Source organism: Elephas maximus, chromosome 17, assembly GCF_024166365.1.
Source record: "Elephas maximus indicus isolate mEleMax1 chromosome 17, mEleMax1 primary haplotype, whole genome shotgun sequence".
Taxonomy (NCBI): Eukaryota; Metazoa; Chordata; class Mammalia; order Proboscidea; family Elephantidae; genus Elephas; species Elephas maximus.
In genome coordinates this window covers 27,165,862-27,187,783 of record NC_064835.1, presented here as the reverse complement: position 1 = coordinate 27,187,783, position 21,922 = coordinate 27,165,862, and the positions used below count along the sequence as shown (strand labels likewise).

Sequence of the window (21,922 nt, the reverse complement as noted above, 5' to 3'; positions counted from 1 at the left end):
GAGGTCTGTTCCTGAAATGTACCCTCCTTCTCAGGAACAAGAAAAGTGAGGGGGAAACAGGGAAGGCTGGGACGCAAGATCCAGTTTAGTCTGTATTCCAGCCCAGTTCCCCTACTTAGCCCAGATCCCCATCTTCCCCTGGTAGTGGGACTCAGAGCAGGCCAGCAAAGGTCTGCTGGGCCACTAGGACCCACCAGATTGGACCCTGTATTGAAGGTTATCTCCTCAGCAGATACCCCCTTCCAAACTGGGGATGCAGGGCTTTGAAACTAGAAAATGCCAGGTCTGAGGAAAGAGCAAGTCCAGCAATACACAGAGCTCTGTGTATTCAGAGAGAAGTTGGCAGGATTGTATTCAGGCAGAGGAACTCTGAGTGGTACAAAGGGACGTGCCCAGAGTGGAGAAATCATGCTAATTGTCTGCACCAGAGCTGGAGAACGCCACCCAAAATGAAGAGAGAAAGGGCAGCCCCGTCCAGAGCCTCCAGTGCCCTGTGCCTCACTCCTTTTGTCTACCTTCTTCTGATCCAGACAGGTAGGAGACCAGAAGGGTGGGAAAGGGTCTTTAGAAGGGACCCTGGACTTTGAAAGGAGAGGGAGGGGAGAGTTGAGGGCCTGAATGAATGCCTTTGGGGCGGGAGGAGGGGAGAGGGTTCAGCTGCCGTGGGAAGATTCTCGGTGAATTCAGGCATTACTGTTGAATGTATTTCTTCATTCTGTGTGCCTCCTGACCCAGGCCTCCCTCCCCGCAAAAGGCTGCTCCCACCGCCTTCAGTACATTAGATGAATGGCGCTGAGCCACTTCTTATGGAATGACTTGTTGGCGTGGGCCAGTCCAGCATTCTTTCCAAGGGATTATGGTGGGGCTTTGGGGAGGTGGGGGAAATCTTAGTTTTGTGACTCCCAACCCCCCACTCTGGTTTCTCTGAGTGTAAAACAACAAGGAAGGTGAAAGACGTTTTAGAGATAATGACCCTCCTAACTCTGTCCTATAGGGTCGCTATGAGTCGGAATTGACTCTATGGCACTGGGTTTTTTTTCTATTTAGTTCTTGAACGGTAACACCACTCTATCCATAACTCACCCCACACCATAGATACCTACCTCGGATACTGCCCCCTACCAAGTCCTTGGAGAATTGATCTTATTTTAAATGTGCGTGTGTATGTACACACATACGTGCCCAGACACACAAGTATGCTCACACATACTATCACAAAGGGCCTAGGTATTCACAATTTTAGCAGGGCAAACAGATGCAGAGATTGTTTTAATACAGTGCAGAAGCTACTATGAGTCAGATACGCACAGAATGCACAGGAATCAGAGAAAGGTCACCGGCTCCAGCCTGGAAGCAGGTACTGGTGTTGCAGGATGAGAGGATACCAGGAGAGGTTTCCTGCCAGAGAGAATGTCTGAACTAAATTTTAAAGGATGAGGAAAATAGCCAGGAGAGGAAGTAGGCATGATAGTCTGGAAAATGAGTGAAGGTCAATAGCTTGAAATGGCATCATGTGTTTAAGTGGGCAAAGAATTCAACATTGGTGGAGAGGAAAGTGTGAACTGAGTTAGGAAGAGCCTTGTAAATCAAATTAAGAAGGCTGGACTATAAACTGGAAATGGTGGGTAGGAGGGGGTGTTGAATGGTTTTTACCTTGAGGAGTGGTAGGGGCAGATGTACATTTCATACTTCTCAGTCTGCTGTGAGGCATTGGAGGAAGCAACTAAGATAATAAAAACAATGGATAAAATCACCTAGGAGGAAAAAAAATGGGCTGAAAATGGAATATTGGCCAACCCCAAGATTTGTAGAGCAAGACAGAGAAAGGAAAGCTCATGAGGAGATGAAAAAGGAACAATGAGACAGACAGAGGGAGAGCTAGAAGACTGGAAAGCCAAGGGATTTAAGAGTTTTCAGAAGTGAATCAACACTGTCAAATGTGTCAGAGAGGTCCAGTATAATAAGGACCTGAAAGAGTCCACTGGATTCAGCAATTAAGAAGTTACCGTCAGCCTTCGTGAGCACAGCCTCAGTGGATGTTACAGTGAGCTAAGGAAAAAATCAGACCTGAAGGTGTAGAGACAGTGATTTGGGAATAGGAAGCACACAATGAAACATGCAAATCAAAGATATCCCTAAACTCTTTCAGCCATCAAGTAATAAAGCAAAAAAAAATGTAAAAAGATCTCGTTAGTATAACTAGGCAAGTGCAAAAGGTGACAAAGGACCTGTTGTATGGGAAAATATAATATGATAAATACAGAAAAAATCTTAAATATAAACTACAGAGTAGCCCCCCACCCCCTTAACCCCCCTTTATCCGTGGTTTTGCTTTCCTAGGTTTCAGCTGCCTGCGGTTAACCGAGGTCGGGAAATGTTAAATGAACAGTGTGATGAAATCTAGCACCCCACTCCTTTCCACCAGGGGACCACATTCACATAACTTTTATTACAGTATATTGTTATAATTGTTCTATTTTATTATCAATTATTGTTGTCAATCTCCCACTCATCTAATTTATAAATTAAACTTTACCATAGGCAAGTATGTATAGGACAAAACTTGGTAATGCTATGCGTGGTTTCAGGCATCCACGGGGATCTTAGAATGTATCCCCAGTAAATAAGGGGGAACTACTGTATGCTTTGGGGTTGGGACTGTATGCTTATTGGATATTCATTATGACCTATGACAGTTAAGAGATAAGTGCAGGTAAGGTCAGGCCACCATGCTGTTAGGGACTAAAGGGCCATAAAGAGTGGAAATCCTATAAGAAATTCCTACCAACCTCAATGTATTAGTTAGGAAATGCCAGCTTCTGCAACAAATAAACTCCAAATTTTAAGATCTTGGAACTGACCGTATAATAGTCTAATGCAGTCCCAGGCTGAGCCTGGGATGGAGAAGGACCATGCTCCATTAAATTTTTCAGGGGTCAAGCTGATGGAGGCTCAATGATTTCAACTTTATTATGTGTTTCCAATGGTCACCCTGAGGTTTATCTCCATTTCTGCCAGGTAGAAAATTTAAAAACAACAAAACATGGAGGAACATGCAAGAGAGGTTTTTCTAGACCAGGCCTAGAAGTGGTACATTATCACTTCCACTGGTTCTATTGGCTAGAACTCAGTCACACGGCCATAATAACTGCAAGGGAGCCTGGGAAAAGTAATTTTTTAAATTGGCACTAACTGCGGGACTAGACTGTGGTCCTGACTCCCAAAGATTCACCTTCTCTCTCGTTGTTAAGACAGCAACCACCAAGCTTACCTTAGACAAGTAACACTCAGCCTTTAATACTCTGGGCATAGGATGGACAAGTGAGCCTTTCCTAGGTTCATCACAGCTCAATTCATGGGTCATTCAAATAAGGATTTTCTATAGGCTAAGAGTTAACTCTCAGACATAAACACAGCATGCCATAGATCTAGATGGTATGATTTGTGGAGTTTTACTCTCTGGGATCCTAGAAATATTCCATCCTCTGGAGCCCAGTAGGAAGATGTCATTTGCCTGGGTTCCATCCTTTTTAGCCCCACGTTCACATCCACATTGTAGGTGCTATCGTTTTTTTTAATTACATAAAATTAAATTTAAAATGACTTAAAGAAAAATGTGTTTAGAATCAGCATACAATTTGATGAATCTTTAAAAATTGAACAAACCCATATAATTAACCCTCAGATCAAGAAATAGAACACTTTAGTACCTCAGAAGCCACCCAGCCCCGTACCAGGGTTACCGCTATCCTAACTTCTAATACTGGTCAATTTTTCATGTCTTTGAACTTTATTTAAACGGAAATTGGACTCACATGTACACATTTCTTTGTATCTGGGTACTTTCTGTGTTCACCAGGTTCGTAAGATTTATCCACGTTGTTGTTATAATTCATTTGGTTTCATTGCTGTATAGTATTCCATTGTATGAGTATAGCACAATTTATTTATCTATTCTACTTTAATAGACACTTTGGTTGTTCCCAGTTCGGGGATTTGTGAATAGAGTTTGTAAAAACATTCTTGTGATATGTACACATTTCTTTTGGGAATATACCTAGGAGAGGAATTGCTGAGCTATAGGGTATATGTAGAGCCCTTGTAGGGCAGTGGTTAAGAAATCAGGCTGCTAACCAAAAGGTCAGCAGTACAAATCCACCAGCTGCTCCTTGGAAACCCTCTGGGGTAGTTCTACTCTGTCCTATAGGGTTGCTATGAGTCGGAATTGACTCGACGGCAATGGGGACCAGGGGAATATATGTGTGTTTAGCTTTAGTAGATGTAGCCAAATAGTTTTCAAAAGTAGCTGTCTCAATTTACGCTCCTACCAGCAGTGTATGAGACTTCTACAATTGTATTTTCTCTTCTCCATTTTAGCTGTTCTAGCGGATGTGAAGTGGTATCAAATTATGCTTTAAATCTGCATTTCCATGGTAATTAATAAAGTTGAGCCTTTTAACCTTTTTGTGAAGTACCTGTTCCAAATCTTTTGCTCATTTTTCTATTGAATTGTCTGTTTTATTATTATTATTGATTTGTAGGAGTTTTAAAAATATATTTTGGATGTGAGTTCTTCATAAGATATATGTAGGGCAAATATCTCACCCCACTCTATGCCTTGACTTTTCACTCTCTTGGTGTTATCTCTTGATGAACAGAAGCTCTGAATTTTAATGTCTCTAATGTACTGGGTTCTGGGTAATGTACCATTTTCTTCTTTTATGGCTACCACTTTTGTATCCAGTTTAAAAAATGTTTGCCTGCTCTCAAGTCATGAGGATATTCTTCTATGCTTTCTTCTTAAAACTTTATTATTTTACCTTTCACATTTAGAATCTACAATCCATCTCAAACTAATATTTGTATAAGGTATGCAGTAAGGGTCAAAATAACCCATTACTATTTTTTTTTTGCTTTTATTTTTTTAATTTTTACTTTGTTGTTGTTGTTGAGTGTATACACGCAAAACTTACACCAATTCAACAGTTTCTACATGTACAATTCAGTGATATTGATTACACCCAATGCTAATTTTTAAAGGAAAAAAAATATTTTTCCACTGTACTACAAGGTCACCTCTGTTTTAAATTGAGTAATTATATATGTCTACTTTGGGACTGTCCAGTTCCGTTGATCTATTTGTCTATCCTTTGTGCCAATATCACAACTTTTTAATTACTCTAGATTCATAACTATTGCTATCTGGTAGTATAAATCCTCCAATATTGTTCCTTTTCTTTAAGACTGCTTTAGTTATGCTCGGCTTCTTGTATTTCCACTTAAATTTTCAAATCAGTTTGTTGTTTTACACATACACATACAAAATCCACTAGGATTTTGATAATGTTATATAAAATTTTATGAATCAGTTTGGGAGAACTGACAGCTTAACAATAGTGAGTCTTCCAATCCACTCACATGGTAAATCTCTGTGCCATCTTAACACTTAACATGAATGAGCATCTGCACCACTATGAGTAGAGGTGACAAGCTGCCAAGCCCCCCTTCCCTCCTGGATCCCAAGAGCCTTCTTTATTGTTTTTGTTCCATGGTTTTCTCCCACTTCCCTGAATGATCGACATTTAAAATTATCTCTCAATTCTGGCAAGACCCCACCCCCTGCTCACAAGGTTCTGTACTTACCCTTGTAGGCCTCAATAGGATAACAGTAGGAGAATACAACACAATAACCCCAATGTTCCTATAATAAGTGATGCACCTATATAGTAAGGGTAGGTTGGGGGGCTGTTTTCTCAGACCATCATTTATTAGGATAGATATTGAAAGTCAAAAGGAGAAAACAATATTTTTCCCTTTTAGAAAACCGTGCTGTGTGCTCTCCTTGGATTATCGAAGCAGCACTGGCTACCACACCAAATAGGAAATAATATAGTTAGGAAAGGGCCCAGAAAAGGCTCTCTGCAATGGTCAAAGGGGTCGAGAGACTTCTTTATGTAAACAAACCCAAACAAAAACAAAAGGCTTTTCAGATAAAAAGGGATATAACTGTAGCCCTTGGTGCTATGGAGTACAGACAAGGGGTATATAGAATACCTAGAATACACGTTTGGCACCATCCCATTGACACTTTCAAGGGATAAATTCAAGGCAAATGTTGGTGAAAGAAAATCTTTGTCTGTAAAAATGGATAGATGAAGGTGTATTTAAGGAAAGAGACTGTTAGTGGGTAGGTTCTTTTACTCTGAAGCTTGGCATTCCTTAGTGTCACCTGTAAAAACCCATTGTTGTTGAGCTCATCCGACTCATAGTGACACTATGTGACAGAGTGGAACTGCCCCATAGGGTTTCCAAGGCTGTAGTCTTTTTTTGTTCATTTTGTTAATAGATTTTATTATGCCAATTGACTTAGATGTCCCCTGAAACCATGGTCCCCAGACCCCTATCCCTGCTTCACTGGCCTTCGAAGCATTTAGTTTATTCAGGAAACTTCTTTGCTTTTGGTTTAGTCCAATTGTGCTGACCTCCCCTGTATTGTGTGCTGTCTTTCCCTTCACTAAAGTAGTTCTTATCTACTGTCTAATTAGTGAATGCCCCTCTCCCACCCTCCCTCCACACCTCCCCAACCAGGAAAGAATGTTTTCTTCTCGGTTTAAACTATTTCTCAAGTTCTTATAATAGCGGTCTTAAACAATATTTGTCCTTTTGCAACTGACTAATTTCACTCAGCATAAGGCCTTCCGGGTTCCTCCATGTTACGAAATGTTTCACAGATTCCTCACTTTTCTTTAGCAATGTGTAGTATTCCATTGTGTGAATATACCATAATTTATTTATCCATTCATCCATTGATGGGCACCTTGGTTGCTTCCATGTTTTTGCTATTGTAAACAGTGCTGCAATAAACATGGGTGTGCATATATATGTTCATGTAAAGTTCTATTTCTAGCTTTTTAAGGAAGCACCAAGTCGTTTTCCAAAGTGGTTGTACCATTTGACATTCCCACCAACAGTGTAGAAGTGTTCCAATCTCCCCACAGCCTCTCTAAGATTTATTATTTTGTCTGTTTTGGAATACTGCCGGCCTTGTTTGAGTGAGATGAATTCTCATTGTAGCTTTGATCTGCATTTCTCTAATGGCTAACGATCGTGAACATTTCCTCATATATGTGTTAGCTACCTGAATGTCTTCTTTAGAGAAGTGTCTGTTCATATCTTTTGCCCATTTTTTAATGGCGTTGTCTTTTTGCAGTTGAGCTTTTGCAGTATCATGTAGATTTTAGAGATCAGGCACTGGTCAGAAACATCATAGCTAAAAACTTTTTCCCAGTCTCTAGGCAGTCTTTTTACTCTTTTGGTGAAGTCTTTGGAAGAGCATAGGAGTTTGATTTTTAGGAGCTCCCAGTTACCCAGTTTTTCTTCAACAATCTTTATAATGTTTTGTATACTGTTTATGCCATGTATTAGGGCTCCTAACATTGTCCCTATTTTTTCTTCCATGATCTGTATCATTTTAGATTTGATATTTAGGTCTTTGATCTATTTTGAGTTAGTTTTTGTGCATGGAGTGAGATATGGGTCTTGTTCCATTTTTTTGCAGATGGATATCCAGTTATGCCAGCGCCATTTGTTAAAAAGGCTGTCTTTTCCCCATTTAACTGTTTTGGGGCCTTTGTCAAGTATCAACTGCTCATATGTGGATGGATTTATGTCTGGATTCTCAATTCTATTCCACTGGTCCATGTATTTGTTGTTGTATCAGTATCAGGCTGTTTTGACTACAGTGGCACTATAATAGGTTCTAAAATCAGGTAAAGAAAAGCCTCCCACCTTGTTCTTCTTTTTTGGTAATGCCTTATTTATCCGGGGCCTCATTCCCTTCCATATAAAGTTGGTGATTTGTTTCTTCATCTCATTAAAGAATGTCATTGGGATTTGGATCAGAATTGCATTAAATGCATAGATCGCTTTTGGTAGAATAGACATTTTTATAATGTTAAGTCTTCCTATCCATGAGCAAGGTATATTCTTCCACTTATGTAAGTCTCTTTTGGTTTCTTCCAGAAGCTTACTGTAGTTTTCGTTGTATAAGCCGTTTACGTCTCTGGTAAGATTTATTCCTAAGTATTTTATCTTCTTGGGGGCTACTGTAAATGGCATTGATTTGGTGATTTCCTCTTTGATGTTCTTTTTGTTGGTGTAGAGGAATCCAACTGATCCTGGTATGTTTATCTTGTATCCCGATACTCTGCTGAACTCTTCTATTAGTTTCAGTAGTTTCCTGGAGGATTCCTTAGGGTTTTCTGTGTATAAGATCATGTCATCTACAAATAGAGATACTTTTACTTCTTCCTTGCCAATCTGGATGCCCTTTATTTCTTTATCTAGCCTAATTGCTCTGGCTAGGACTTCCAGCACAATGTTGAATAAGAGTGGTGATAAAGGGCATCCTTGTCTGGTTCCCGATCTCAATGGGAATGCTTTCAGGCTCTCTCCATTTAGGGTGATGTTGGCTGTTGGCTTTGTATAAATGCCATTTATTATGTTAAGGAATTTTCCTTCTATTCCTATTTTGGTGAGAGTTTTTATCATGAATGAGTGTTGAACTTTGTTAAGTGCCTTTTCTGCATCAAATGATAAAATCATGTGATTCTTGTCTGTTGTTTTATTTGTCTGTGGATTACATTAATTGTTTTTCTAATGTTGAACCATCCCTGCATACCTGGTATGAATCCCACTTGGTCATGGTGAATTATTTTTTTGATATGTTGTTGAATTCTATTGGCTAGAATTTTGTTGAGGATTTTTACATCTACATTCATGAGGGATATAAGTCTATAATTTTCTTTTCTTGCAGTGTCTTTACCTGATTTTGGTATCAGGGATATGGTGGCTTCATAGAATGAGTTGGGTAGTATTCCATCCTTTCCTATGCTCTGAAATACCTTTAGTAGTAGTGGTGTTAACTCTTCTCTGAAAGTTTGGTAGAACCCTGCAGAGAAGCCATCCGGACCAGGACTTTTTTTTATTGGGAGTTTTCTGATTACCTTTTCCATCTCTTCTTTTGTTATGGGTCGATGTAGTTGTTCTACCTCTGTGCTAGTTTAGGTAGGTAGTGTGTTTCTAGGAATTCATCCATTTCTTCTAGGTTTTCAAATTGGTTTGAGTATACTTTTTCATAGCAATCTGATATGATTCTTTTAATTTCAGTTGGGTCTGTAGTAATATTGCCCATCTCATTTCTTATTCAGGTTATTTGCTTCCTCTCCTGCTTTTCTTTTGTCAGTTTGGCCAATGGTTTATCAATTTTGTTGATTTTTTCAAAAAACCTGCTTCTGGTCTTGTTAATTCTTTCAATTGTTTTTCTGTTTTCTATTTCATTTCGTTCAGTTCTAATTTTTATTATTTGTTTTCTTCTGGTGCCTGTGGGTTTCTTTTGTTGCTCTCTTTCTATTTGTTCAAGTTATAAGGATAATTCTTTGATTTTGGCCCTTTCTTCTTTTTGGATGTGTGCATTTATAGATATAAATTGGCCTCTGAGCACTGCTTTTGCTGTGTCCCGCAGGTTCTGATAGGAAGTGTTTTCATTCTCGTTGGATTCTCTGAATTTCTTTATTGCATCCTTAATGTCTTCTATAATCCAGTCTTTTTGGAGCCAGGTATTGTTCAGTTTCCAAGTGTTTGATTTCTTTTCCCTGCTTTTCCTGTTATTGATTTCCACTTTTATGACCTTATGGTCAGAGAAGATGCTTTGTAATATGTCAGTGTTTTGGATTCTGCTAAGGCTTGCTTTATGACCTAATACGTGGACTATTCTATAGAATGTTCCATGTGCACTAGACAAGAAAGAATAGTTGGTTGCTGTTGGGTGGAGTGTTCTGTATATGTCCATAAGGTCAAGTTGGTTGATTGTTGCATTTAGATCTTCCATGTCTTTATTGAGCTTCTTTCTGGATGTCCCGTCCTTTACCGAAAGTGGTGTGTTGAAGTCTCCTACTATTATTGCGGAGCTGTCTATCTCACTTTTCAATGCTGATAGAGTTTGTTTCATGTATCTTGCAGCACTGTCATTGGGTGCATAGATATTTAATATGGTTATATCTTCTTGGTATATTGTCCCTTTAATCATTATATAGTGTCCTTCCTTATCCTTTTGATGGATTTAACTTTAAAGTCTATTTTGTCAGAAATTAATATTGCCACTCCTCCTCTTTTTTGATTGTTGTTTGCTTGATATCTTTTTTTTCCATCCTTTGAGTTTTAGTTTGTTTGTGTCTCTAAGTCTAAGGTGTGTCTCTTGTAGGCAGCATATAGACGGATCTTGTTTTTTAATCCATTCTGCCACTCTGTCTCTATTCGTTCATTTAGTCTGTTTACATTCAGGGTAATTATGGATAGGTATGAATTTAGTGCTATCTTTTTGATGTCTTTTTTTGTGTGTTGACAGTTTCTTTTTTCCACTTGATTTTATGTGCTGAGTAGGTTATCTTTATATATTGTCCTTTCCTCATATTTGTTGTTTTTGATTTTGTTTCTGCTGAGTCTGTATTTTTCCCTTGTATTTTATTTTGATGAGTAGGACAGTTTGTGTCCTTTGTGGTTACCTTATTATTTACCCCTATTTTTCTAAATTTAAAACTAACTTTTATTTCTTTGTATCGCCGTATCTTCCTCTCCATATGGAAGGTGTATGATTACATTTCTTAGTCCCTGTTTATTATTTTAATGTTGTCTTCTTTTATATAATAACATTGCTGTTACCCTGTTTTGAGCTTTTTATATATATATATAATCTTGCTTTGTTTTTTTGGATTTACCTGACTGGGTTGACTTCTGGTTGCTGTGCCCAGTGTTCTAGTCTTGGGCTGATACCTGATATTATTGGTTTTCTAACCAAAGAACTCCCTTTAGTATTTCTTGTAGTTTTGGTTTGGTTTTTATGAATTCCCTCAACTTGTGTTTATTTCTCCTTCATATTTAAGAGATAGTTTTGATGGATATATGATTCTTGGCAGGCAATTTTTTTCCTTCAATTTTTTTTAAATATGTCATTCCATTGCCTTCTTGCCTGCATGGTTTTTGCTGAGTAGTCTGAGCTTATTCTTACTGGCTCTCCTTTGTAGGTGACTTTTTGTTTATCCCTCACTGCTCTTATAATTCTCTCTTTATCTTTGGTTTTGGCAAGCGTGATTATAATATGTCTTGGTGACTTTCTTTTCAGAACTACCTTATGTGGAGTTCAATGAGCATCTTGAATAGATATCTTCTCATCTTTCACAATATCAGGGAAGTTTTCTGCCAACAAGTCTTCAACAATTTTCTCTGTATTTTCTGTTATCCCTCCCTGTTCTGGTACTCCAGTGACTTGTAGGTTATTTCTCTTGATAGAGTCCCTCATGATTCTTAAGGTTTCTTCATTTTTTTTTTAATTCTTTTATCTGATTTTTCTTCAAATATATTAGTGCCAAGTGATTTATCTTCAAGTTCAGAAATTCTAGCTTCTACTTGCTCAATTCTGCTCCTCTGATTTTCTATTGAGTTATCTACTTCTGTAATTTTATTGTTAATCTTCTGAATTTCTGACTGCTGTCTGCCTGTGGATTTTTCCAGCTTATTAAACTTTTCATTATGTTCCTGAATAATCTTTCTAATTTCTTCAGTTGCTTTATCTGTGTGTTCTGTGGCTTGTTCTGTGTATTGCCTCATTTCCTTACTGATGCCCTGAAGGGTTCTGTATATTAAAGTTTTGTATTCTACATCTGGAAATTCCAGGAATGCACTTTCATCTAGAAGATCCCTGGATTCTTTGTTTTGAGAGTCTGTTGAGGTGATCATGGTCTGTTTCTTTATGTGACTTGATATTGACTGTTGTCTCTGAGGCATCTATAAGTTATTGTATTAGTTTAGCTTGCTTGCTGTGTTGTAGCTACTTGGTTTATTTTGTTTTGGTATACCCTTATGGGTTGCTTGCGTGAGCTAGCTTGATTATTTTTGCCTTTGGAGCTCCGGTGTCGTGTCCCCAGCTGGCTAGAGATGTTATCAGGTGTATCAGTCTAGGAGTCCATTCAGTTTTCTTGTATGAATTCAGCTCAGGTTTCCAGGTAGCTGATATCAAGTGTGTGGTACAGGCTCTGTCCTACAGTCTTAGAGGGGCGGGGTGGTTGGCGTATATACTGGTATCTGATTGCAGCAGGGGGTCACTCTCTGAACAAGGCAGGAGGCTGAGAGCCAACCCCCAAGTGTCTCTGAGGAAAATGTATCTCTGTTCCCTAGAGCATGCTGGTGGGTGGGTTCTGCAGCGGGACCATGGGCACCCAAAGTTTTCGGTTGTAAGGACTGGGAGGTACCAGTTATCTTTGGACCCCTGTCGCGGGTGGCTGGGTGACCTGAGTGGAGCTACTAGTCTGTAGGTCCCTGACGTGGGTAGGTGAGGACCTTGTTTAATAGGCAAAGCAATGTGAAGCGTCAAACACACCCACCTCTCCACCGCACAGCTGAAATGGTTGGAGTTTGCCAACAAGGGCCTATTCTCCCGAATTAGGCCCACACAGGTCCATGCAGAAGGGAAAAGTGCTCAAGGTCCATGGACGGTTTATGCCTGGACAGGAGCCACTTCTGTCCTGAGCTCCCCTGGTTAATGAAGCTAGCAAATTATCTTTTCCCCCAGTTGCAAATTTTTTCCTTCCCCAAGGCCAGGAGGATGGCTCTAAGTGCTCACCAGGGTCTATTTCAGGCCCAGGATTCAGCCGCTAAAGCCAGCTTGGGGGTGGGGATGGTGCAGTAAAATATATTTAAGTACTTAGCTTTTGCCGAGAGCGCCGTTCTCCTCAGGTTCTGGAGGCGTGAGTGGGCTGTGTGGCTGCTGCTTCTGCCTGAGGAAACTGCGGTCAAACACTAGGACCAGCCCGCCGCTGCTGCCACTCTGGGAATGGTGCCTGAGGGCTCCCCGCGATTCAGGTCCAATAACTCCTCTCCACTTCTAAACGGTCTCTTCTTGCCCCTGCCCCTCAGTTCATTGTCTAAGCTTGCCTTTGATGCTCAGGGCTCCCAGCTTGTCACAAATATATTCATTTCACTTGTGTTTTCGGGTCTTTGTTGTAACAAGGGCTCAACAGAAGCGTCTGTCTATTCTGCCATCCTGGCTCTGCCTCTCAAGGCTGTAATCTTTATGGAAGCAGACTGTCACCTCTTTCTCCTGCAGAGTGGCTGGTGAGTTTGAATTGCCAACCTTACAGTTAGCAGCCAAGCACTTAACCATTGTGCCACCAGGGCTCCTTCTTAGTGTCACAGTAAGTCAAAATCCTACTTGAAGAGGGGCCTTAGACCTGACCCAAGATGGCATTCATTGTTTAGGTGGATAGATACTTCTTGCTGAGATGTTAATTTCCTTTTCTTCCACCTCCAGTGGGAACAGAGCCTTTCTATATAATGCTGCTTCAGAGACTTGAGGACAGTGATTAAGTTAATCACTTCTCAAGGTTGGATAGTCTTAGTCCTTTTTAATTTCCTCTCTGGACCATAGTTGTTAGCCATTTCCTCATTTTTGTGTCCTGCTTTGGTTCCTATCCCAGTTCTCAGTGTCCCTTTAAAGTTGTAGAATCCCAAACTTAACAGGACCCTGATTTTGGCTGGAGTTTTAGGAGACAGTGTTTGCTCAGCAAAAGGCTATCTTTGTCAGCTTCTGAGAAAGACCCTTGCATTCACTTATGATCGCATGTACACAGATCCCCACGACTCGGGCACGCACAGTGTGCATGCCCATGTTCACAGCACACAGGACCTTCCCAAGAGAGGGTGAGACCTAGGGCAATCCATGAGCTGTAGCTTCTCCAATGTTTAATCCAGAAGAATTGAATTGGCCGAAGGAGCTGAGGGGAAAAGATATCACAAAACAGTTACTGGGACCTTGTATTGGATAGGAGAGAGTGGAGGCAGGCGAAGCTCAAGGGAGAGTCAGAGAAGCTAGAAGGGGGACAGAGAAATCCCTTCTGCTTTTCCTTGGGGCCAGGACTGTTAGTGACCAGCCTCTTGGAAGAAGGAAATAGACAGTGGGTGCTGCTTGGGGCCATTACACAGATTTGCTAAACCCCAGGATGACTATGTATATATTACCTTCATGTGCATACCCCACTGCTTCATGGTGGATCCTGAGGAAGGGGGGATGTTGCTCAGCTATTTGATCATATCCATGGCCATTAGTGAAACTCAGTGATTTTTTTTTTTCAGGACTGCCTTAAGTCACACATATCAAAGCCTATTTGCCTACTCAGGAAAAGTTGAAAGCTTGCTTTTCTAAACCAAGCCAAACATGGAATTGGTGGTTGCTAGGCAGAAAATCCTACCTGAATAATCACAGAAACTAAAAGTTGGAAAAACTTTAAGGATTATGTGGTCAAATCGTTTTCAGTCTGATCCACAGAGCCATAAGGTTTCCTGGTAAATCCCCAAGTTGTTGGAGGAGGAAGTGGGCAAGAAGATTGGGCTCTGGTCCTCACGACCTCACCTACCAAAGCAGTTGGGCTGGAAATAGATTTCATTTCTTTCCATTTTTATATAAGATTTTGTGGGAACAGAAAAAAATCTAATAAAAAATTTTTGAAAATACTTGATTTTCTCCATTTTATCTCCCCCAAATTAACATTCCCCTCAATAACAGAGACTATTTTTATTCATACATATGGCGGTTTTAATCATTAGAGTATTCTCTCCTACTCTTAAGGTTTTATGATTCTAACAGACCTGGCAGGTAATGAATCAGAGAATATTGGAGATGGGAGGCCCCCAGAGATCATCTGGCCCCTCCTGAGGAGGAAACTGAGGCCCAAGAAGGTGAAGGAATTGTCAATTGGTCATTATTTGTCCATTTCCAAAGATGAGGAGCTCACTATTTAACAGAGCACTTGTTACAACAATGGATTGAATATGCTTAGTGAGTAAAAAGTGCTTTGACCTCTACAACGAACCTTTCAGTTTAATTGCCTCTTGCCTTGATCTAGGCTCTCCAGGCACAAGGAGAGGAATAAGAAATGGAAAGGTACAGCTCACCTTCCCTAACTCTAAACTACAGCAGTAGCAGAGTGGAAAATAGGTGTGAGAAAGCAAGAGGGGACTTCAGGGGCAACGACAGTGAAAGAAAGAAGCTGGGGAGCCAAGGGTCCAAGAACCTGATGTGTACGTGTCCATTCAGCTAACCTAGCCCTGCTGCCAACTGACATCCTGTCCAGGGGACATTCCTTAGGATGCTTGTATTTCTCTGCAAGGTCTCAAAGCACCTAAGAGTTCTCTGGAATGTGAGACGTGTCTCTAGATGGGCACAGTCATTGGACAAAATGGTAAAATCCTAGAATTACAGAGCTGGAATTAACCAATGAGATCATCTAGCCCTACCCCTCATTTTACTTATAGGGAGGGCATCTGGGCCCCAAATAGACAAGTTACTTGTTCCAGGTCATACAGCTAATAATAGGGCCTAGGTCCCTGATGCCCATTTGTCGTTTTCAGCACTGGGTTTTTTTCACTGGGTATACACACGATTACTGATGTGTGTATTGTGCTTAACAATCCTGAAGAGCTGGATAAGGTGGTTGCTGTTACTGTTATTGTTATTATCCCTATTTTATAAACAAGAAGAATGAGGCTTAAAAAGATTACTTTCCCAAATTCTCACAGCCAGTAAGTGGTACACCCTAGACTCACAAGGCCTTCTGATTCCAAACTCTTTCTTCTACCCATCCCAAATCCCTACCCTACAGGGAATGGGAATAGGGTGGAAGTTTGGGTAAATTCCCCGAACTACCTAACCAGGAGCAGGACTGTTCCATACTGGGCAGGCCTGGTAAGATGCTACATGCTGCTGGGGTAAGGATAACAGAAGCTTTTAGTATGACTGAAAAGTAGTCAAGTTGTCTTCAGGTCCCTAAGCTTTCCTTTTATTGGCACTGTCTTGTGACACACTCCTTTCTTCAATAAGCTGTGTTCCAATGCTTTCTCCATCCCTCCACCCTCTCAATCACTTGTCAAGAATATCTGACAAGCTCACCCTGAGGTCTAATGACCTATTAGCTCATTGATTTGTCTATTTTTCTCAATGATATATCTATTTTTCTAGATATATTGATATATCTAGATATCTATTGATATATCTCAAGGACATAGAGCCATGCCTGGCACCCAGTAGGTGTTCCATAACCATTTCTATGAATGGGGCACATACAGTGTGGGTTGGCTGGAATCTTCTTCTAAGGGAAGGCAATAGGGAAAAGTGCAGAGAGGCAGAGGGCTAGATGGAAGGACTGAAGACAATGGGATGAAAGTGAGGGACATCAGAGGGACACAGAGCTACGGTGGGAGAGGAGGTAGAACCCAAGGATAAGAAGCAAGGGCTGCCCAGGAGAGAAGGCCCTAGAAGGATGAAGCAGTGAGAGGTCAGAGGCCTTAAAAGTGAGGGAAGGAGCCAAGGCCTGACATCACCCTCTTCCCCATGGGCCTCTGTTCGCAGACCCCCTGGAGGGAGTGAATATCACCAGCCCAGTGCGTCTGATCCATGGCACCGTGGGGAAGACAGCCCTGCTCTCCGTGCAGTACAGCAGCACCAGCAGTGACAGGCCCGTGGTAAAGTGGCAGCTGAAGCGGGACAAGCCAGTGACCGTCGTGCAGTCCATCGGCACAGAAGTCATTGGCACCCTTCGTCCTGACTATCGAGACCGAATTCGGCTCTTCGAAAATGGTTCCCTGCTTCTCAGTGACCTGCAGCTGGCCGATGAGGGCACCTACGAAGTCGAGATCTCCATCACAGATGACACCTTCACTGGGGAGAAGACCATCAACCTCACTGTAGATGGTAAAGTGCTCTGGCAGGGAAAAGGGCAGGGACTTGGGCAGCGTCTGTGGGTCAGCACTTAAAAAATAAACAAACAAACCTGTTGCTGTCAAGTTGATCCCAACTCATTGGGACTCTACAGGACAGAGTAGAACTGCCCCATAGGATTGCGAAGGCTGTAAATCTTTACTCAAGCAAGTAGGCTCCTACATCTGTGGAGTGGCTGGTGGGTTGGAATCACTGACATTTTGGTTAGCAGCCAAGCGCTTAACCACTGCACAACCAGGGCTCCTACTGGGCCAGCCCACTAGACCCAGGGAAAGCCAACCCAAAAGCCACTTGGGAACTGAGAGTAAGCCAACTGGAAGTTTAACGTTTATAATAATCTGTTGCTGTTGTTGGGTGCTGTGGAGTTGATTTCAACTCATAAAGAGACCCCATGTGACAGAGTAGAACTGCCCTACAGGGTTGTTTTTCGTTTGTTTGTTTTTTGCTATAATCTTTACAGAAACAAATTGCCAGGTCTTTCTCCTGCAGTGTGGCTGGGTGGATTTGAACTGCCCACTGTTCTTTTTCGGTTAGCCGCCCAGGACTTAACTCTTGTACCTCCAGGGCTCCTTAATAATAATCTAGGGATAGATAATATCATCACCCCCTTTGCATATGAGGGAACCAACGTACAGAGAGATTGAGTAACTTGTCCAAGGTCACACAGCTAGTAATGATAAAGCCAAGATTTGAACCCAGTTGGGCATAGTCCAACTAAAATCTTCCCAAACCGGGCCAGTTTCAGACATTAAAGCCCAGTAGTCTTGGAAAGGTATTTGGGAAGAAATAAGGTGCATGAGGCAGGGACCATTGGTGTCTTGTTCAGCATTGTGTACCTTGTGCCTGGTCTGTGCTCAATAAATAGCTGGGGAATGAATAAATGATGGGAAAGGAAGGGTCTTCTCAGCCTACAAAATTTGTTGTGGTGTGTTGGGAGGCAGGAAGTTGAGAAAGAGAAGGGAGAAGCTTTCTAACCTGTGACTCACAGGCTCCCTACTCCCGGGGCCCAGTGCCCATTTCAAGGCCGCAGGTGGTAGTAGCTTCCACCACCGTGCTGGAGCTGAGTGAGGCCTTCACCTTGAACTGCTCACATGAGAACGGCACCAAGCCCAGCTACACCTGGCTGAAGGATGGCAAGCCCCTCCTCAATGACTCGCGAATGCTGCTATCCCCCGACCAAAAGGTGCTCACCATCACCCGTGTGCTCATGGAGGATGACGACCTGTACAGCTGTGTGGTGGAGAACCCCATCAGCCAGGGCCGCAGCCTGCCCGTCAAGATCACCGTGTACAGTGAGTCTTCCTGCCTGCCCTCCCTTGAGACTCAAAATCCCTGGAGGCAGGTGCCCATGAGGGCTAAGGACATCCTAGACAGAGCACCTCTTGAGAGAGGGAGAAGCAGAGGTGGGCCAACTACCCACGGAGGTCAGCGGCAGGGGGGAAGTGGCTTGGTGCAAGCTCTGACCTGGCTAGCCATGCTGCCTGGGGCCCCTTTTCTCTTCTTTGGCTCAAGGAAGCTCCCTTGCCACACCTCTTACCCACCCTCAAGTCTCCCCCTCTCTCTGCTTCTCTCTCTCCCTAGGAAGAAGCTCCCTCTACATCATCTTGTCTACAGGAGGCATCTTCCTCCTTGTGACCTTGGTGACAGTCTGTGCCTGCTGGAAACCCTCCAAGAAATCTGGGTAACTCTCCAGTTTAAAACCCTGAGCACCCTAAGCCTTCAATCCATTCTTTTCTTAGTTTCTTTCTTCCCAGGGCCCTGCACCACTTCTCAGGAGATTCATCTTACTATCGTGTATGGAGAGGCCCTCATGGCGCCGTAGTTAAGAGCTGGGCTGCTAACCAAAAGCTCGGCAGTTCAAATCCATTAATCGCTCCTCGGAAACTGCTCCTTGGGGCAGTTCTACTCTGTCCCATTGGGTAGCTATGAGTCAGAATTGACTCGATGGCAACGGGTTTGGTTTTTTGGATCATTGTGTAGAGAACTGTGTCCTGTCCTCACAACCCTTAACAACCAGAACATGAATAATAATGGTTTCACTTGCTGAGCATTTTCTTTGGACCAGGCACTGTGGTTGTGGTTACCATGCTATCTTTTAATCCTCAGAGCCTTGCAGGAAAGATGCCTGCAGTTTACAGATAATGACCCTGAGACTCAGACTGGTTAAATGACTTGCCCACAGTCACAATGCTAGTAAATGACAGACTCAGAATGCAAACCCCATCCAAAGCTCACAAACTACCCCCTACTCGCTCCCCACCCAGCCCCTCTTCCTGTCTCAAGGTCTCTTTTATGACCATAAGGTCCCTTCCGGTGCCCCCTCTTCCCCTCCCCCAGACCTCCTGTTCAGACTGAATTGGGGGCTGTATTGATTTGCAGGAAGAAGAGGAAGCTGGAGAAGCAGAACTCCCTGGAATACATGGACCAGAATGATGACCACTTGAAACCAGAAGGTGAGCTCTCACCCACCCATACACCCATCCCATCTGCACTCAGATCAGTGGGCTGCTGGGAAAAGGCAGAACTGGGCAACAAGGAAGCCAGCCCTGCAGGGTCCCTTCCTCCACCAACTGCACGAAGACTGCAGAGCAGGGAGAGGTGCAGCCAAGGTAGGAGCCTGGGTATTTGGGATCCTCAGGTGGAGGCTGTGGTGGGGCCCTGAATGGCCACTTGGGGAGCAAAAAGCATAGATGCTGACTGGCGGGAAGGGTTCTGTACCTGGGCCAGCCACCCCATTCTTTCCCCTGTATAGCAGACACCCTACCACGAAGTGGAGAGCAGGAGCGGAAGAACCCCATGGCTCTGTATGTCCTAAAGGACAAGGTGAGCAGCTCTGGGCTGGGAGCACCAAAACACACAATAAGCACGTACAAGCATGCCTGGAATCACTACCCCATAATATCCCAAAGCCAAACCCACTGCCATTGAGTCAATACCGACTCATAGGGGCCCTATAACCGAGAAAGAAAAAAAAAAAAAACCCATTGCCGTGGATTCTGACTCATAGTGACCCTACAGGTCAGGGTAGAACTATCCCATAGGGCTTCCAAGGAGAGGCTTGAGCTGCCAACGTTTTGGTTAGCAGCTGAGTTCTTCACCACTGCACCACCAGGAAAGCTCTATAGGACAATGTAGAACTGCCCCAAGGGGTTTCTAAGGCTGAAATCTTTACTGAAGCTGACTGCCACATCTTTCTCCCAAGGAGCAGCTAATGGGTTTAAACTGCCAACCTTTCAGTTATTAGCTGAGTGTTTAACTATGGTGACATCAAGGCTCCTAGCCCGATCATATAAAAAAAATTTTTTTTTGATCATATAGGTAACCTTTTATTGTACTCAAAATAACCCTGTGATATTTTTTGCGTTGGGCTGCTAACAAAGGTTGGCAGTTGGAACCCACTCACGGGCTCTGAAGAAGGGCCTGGCCAAGTCTTCCAGAAGATTACAACCAAGAAAATCCTATGGAGCAGTTCTACTCTGTAACACACGGGGTGGCCATGAGTCTGGGCGGCTGAAAGGCAGCTAACAACAACCGTTTTAGAGATTAGAAAACCAGGGCTGGCTGAGAGAGGAGAAATGACTTGCCCAGGATCAAGCAAGTAAACCAGTGGCAGATCTAGGCCTCAAACCGAGGTCTTTGGACACCAACTCTGGTGATTTTCCCTCCATACCATGACTAACTCCTGTCCCAGGCTGTCCAAGAAAGAGGCGAACAAGCAGCTAAAACACTCAATTTAACGCATCTCGACATTTATGGAGCACCTTTATTTATTACGTGCCAAGCACGCTGCTACTTGTGTCTTGCTGACCCCTGCCACCCATGTCCTTGCAGGACTCCCCGGAGCCTGAGGAGAACCCGGCCCCGGAGCCTCGGAGCGCTACAGAGCCCGGCCCGCCCGGTTACTCGGTGTCGCCAGGCATACCCGGCCGCTCGCCGGGGCTACCCATCCGCTCCGCCCGCCGCTACCCGCGCTCGCCAGCGCGCTCCCCCGCCACCGGCCGGACGCACACGTCGCCGCCGCGGGCCCCCAGCTCTCCGGGCCGCTCGCGCAGCGCCTCGCGCACACTGCGGACTGCGGGCGTGCACCTAATCCGCGAACAAGACGAGGCTGGCCCGGTGGAGATCAGCGCCTGAGCCGCCTCGGGGCCCAGGCACGCCCGCTGCCCGGGGGCCGGACGGAGAGGGCTGGGTGGGGGCTCGGACTCGGGAGAGCTTGCGCAAATGGGGGCCGCGGCGGGTCGGCGGAGTCCAGCTGGTGGTCTGGCTGTGTGCCGTCTGCTCCTGGTTTACTAGTTGTGTTCTTACCCGTGGGTATGGATCGTGCCCTCTTAGGCCCATCAGATGATTAAATTTCCGGCCCAATCCCCACAGGATCTCTATGGAAACTAACATCAGTAACCCCGTGACTGTCTTGTGCTCTTCAGAGAGAGCTCCTATGCTTTCCACCCCTTCCCTCCCAAGGAACTCGGGATTCCTGGGGCGTATCGTTTTTTTGTCAAGCCCAGATTAGAGAGAGTCAGCTTTCCCCAAACGCACAACAGCCCTAAACTAAGGGGAAGCCAGATGTCGGTTACGGGTGCACTGGGGTTTTTCCGAGCACCAGGGGAATCGTGGTGAAGGCAGCTCCTGGGAGCACGCTTCTCTGGCCGCTTGCTTTCTGGGTACCCACAGGTTAGCGAGGGCGGAGCACAACCCTTTGTCCTTTGACCTCCAGGACTTGGCCTCCTCCCAGCCTTCCTCAGCAGCCTGCCCAGCATCCTTTCTGTCACTGTTCATGAATTCGAGATGGGTGGGCTTATTCCTATAGCGATGGGGATTCCTACTCACTCACCTGGCCCAGGAAACCAGATCAAAGGAGGAAGTGTTTTTAACTCCTCAAACCCATGCGATCTCCTTGCCTTCCTTACAAAACAAGCCTTTCAAACAATCATTATCCCTGGGAAGGGTGTTGAGTTTCCTCCACCTGTAAGAGAATAAGGTTCTAATCTCCATAGGAATGGTGGGAGGAGGAGGAGGCTTAGTGCTCCCCAGGTTATCAGAGAGACATGATCCTCCTGCCACCCACCTGCCCTGTTCCCAGATGCTCGGGTCCCAGGG

General features: G+C 43.7%; 1 protein-coding gene across 1 annotated transcript; it reads left to right on the top strand.

Annotated features, from left to right (window-relative positions):
* The first annotated feature begins 197 nt into the window (after positions 1 to 197).
* Positions 198 to 21,908, top strand: HEPACAM (hepatic and glial cell adhesion molecule). Its single transcript, XM_049857360.1, has 7 exons — positions 198 to 534; positions 16,457 to 16,798; positions 17,836 to 18,117; positions 18,407 to 18,506; positions 19,205 to 19,278; positions 19,578 to 19,648; positions 20,657 to 21,908. Exons 1-7 carry the CDS (start codon positions 450 to 452, stop codon positions 20,957 to 20,959), a joined length of 1,257 nt encoding a protein of 418 aa, XP_049713317.1. The 5' UTR covers positions 198 to 449; the 3' UTR covers positions 20,960 to 21,908.
* The last annotated feature ends 14 nt before the right edge of the window (positions 21,909 to 21,922 follow it).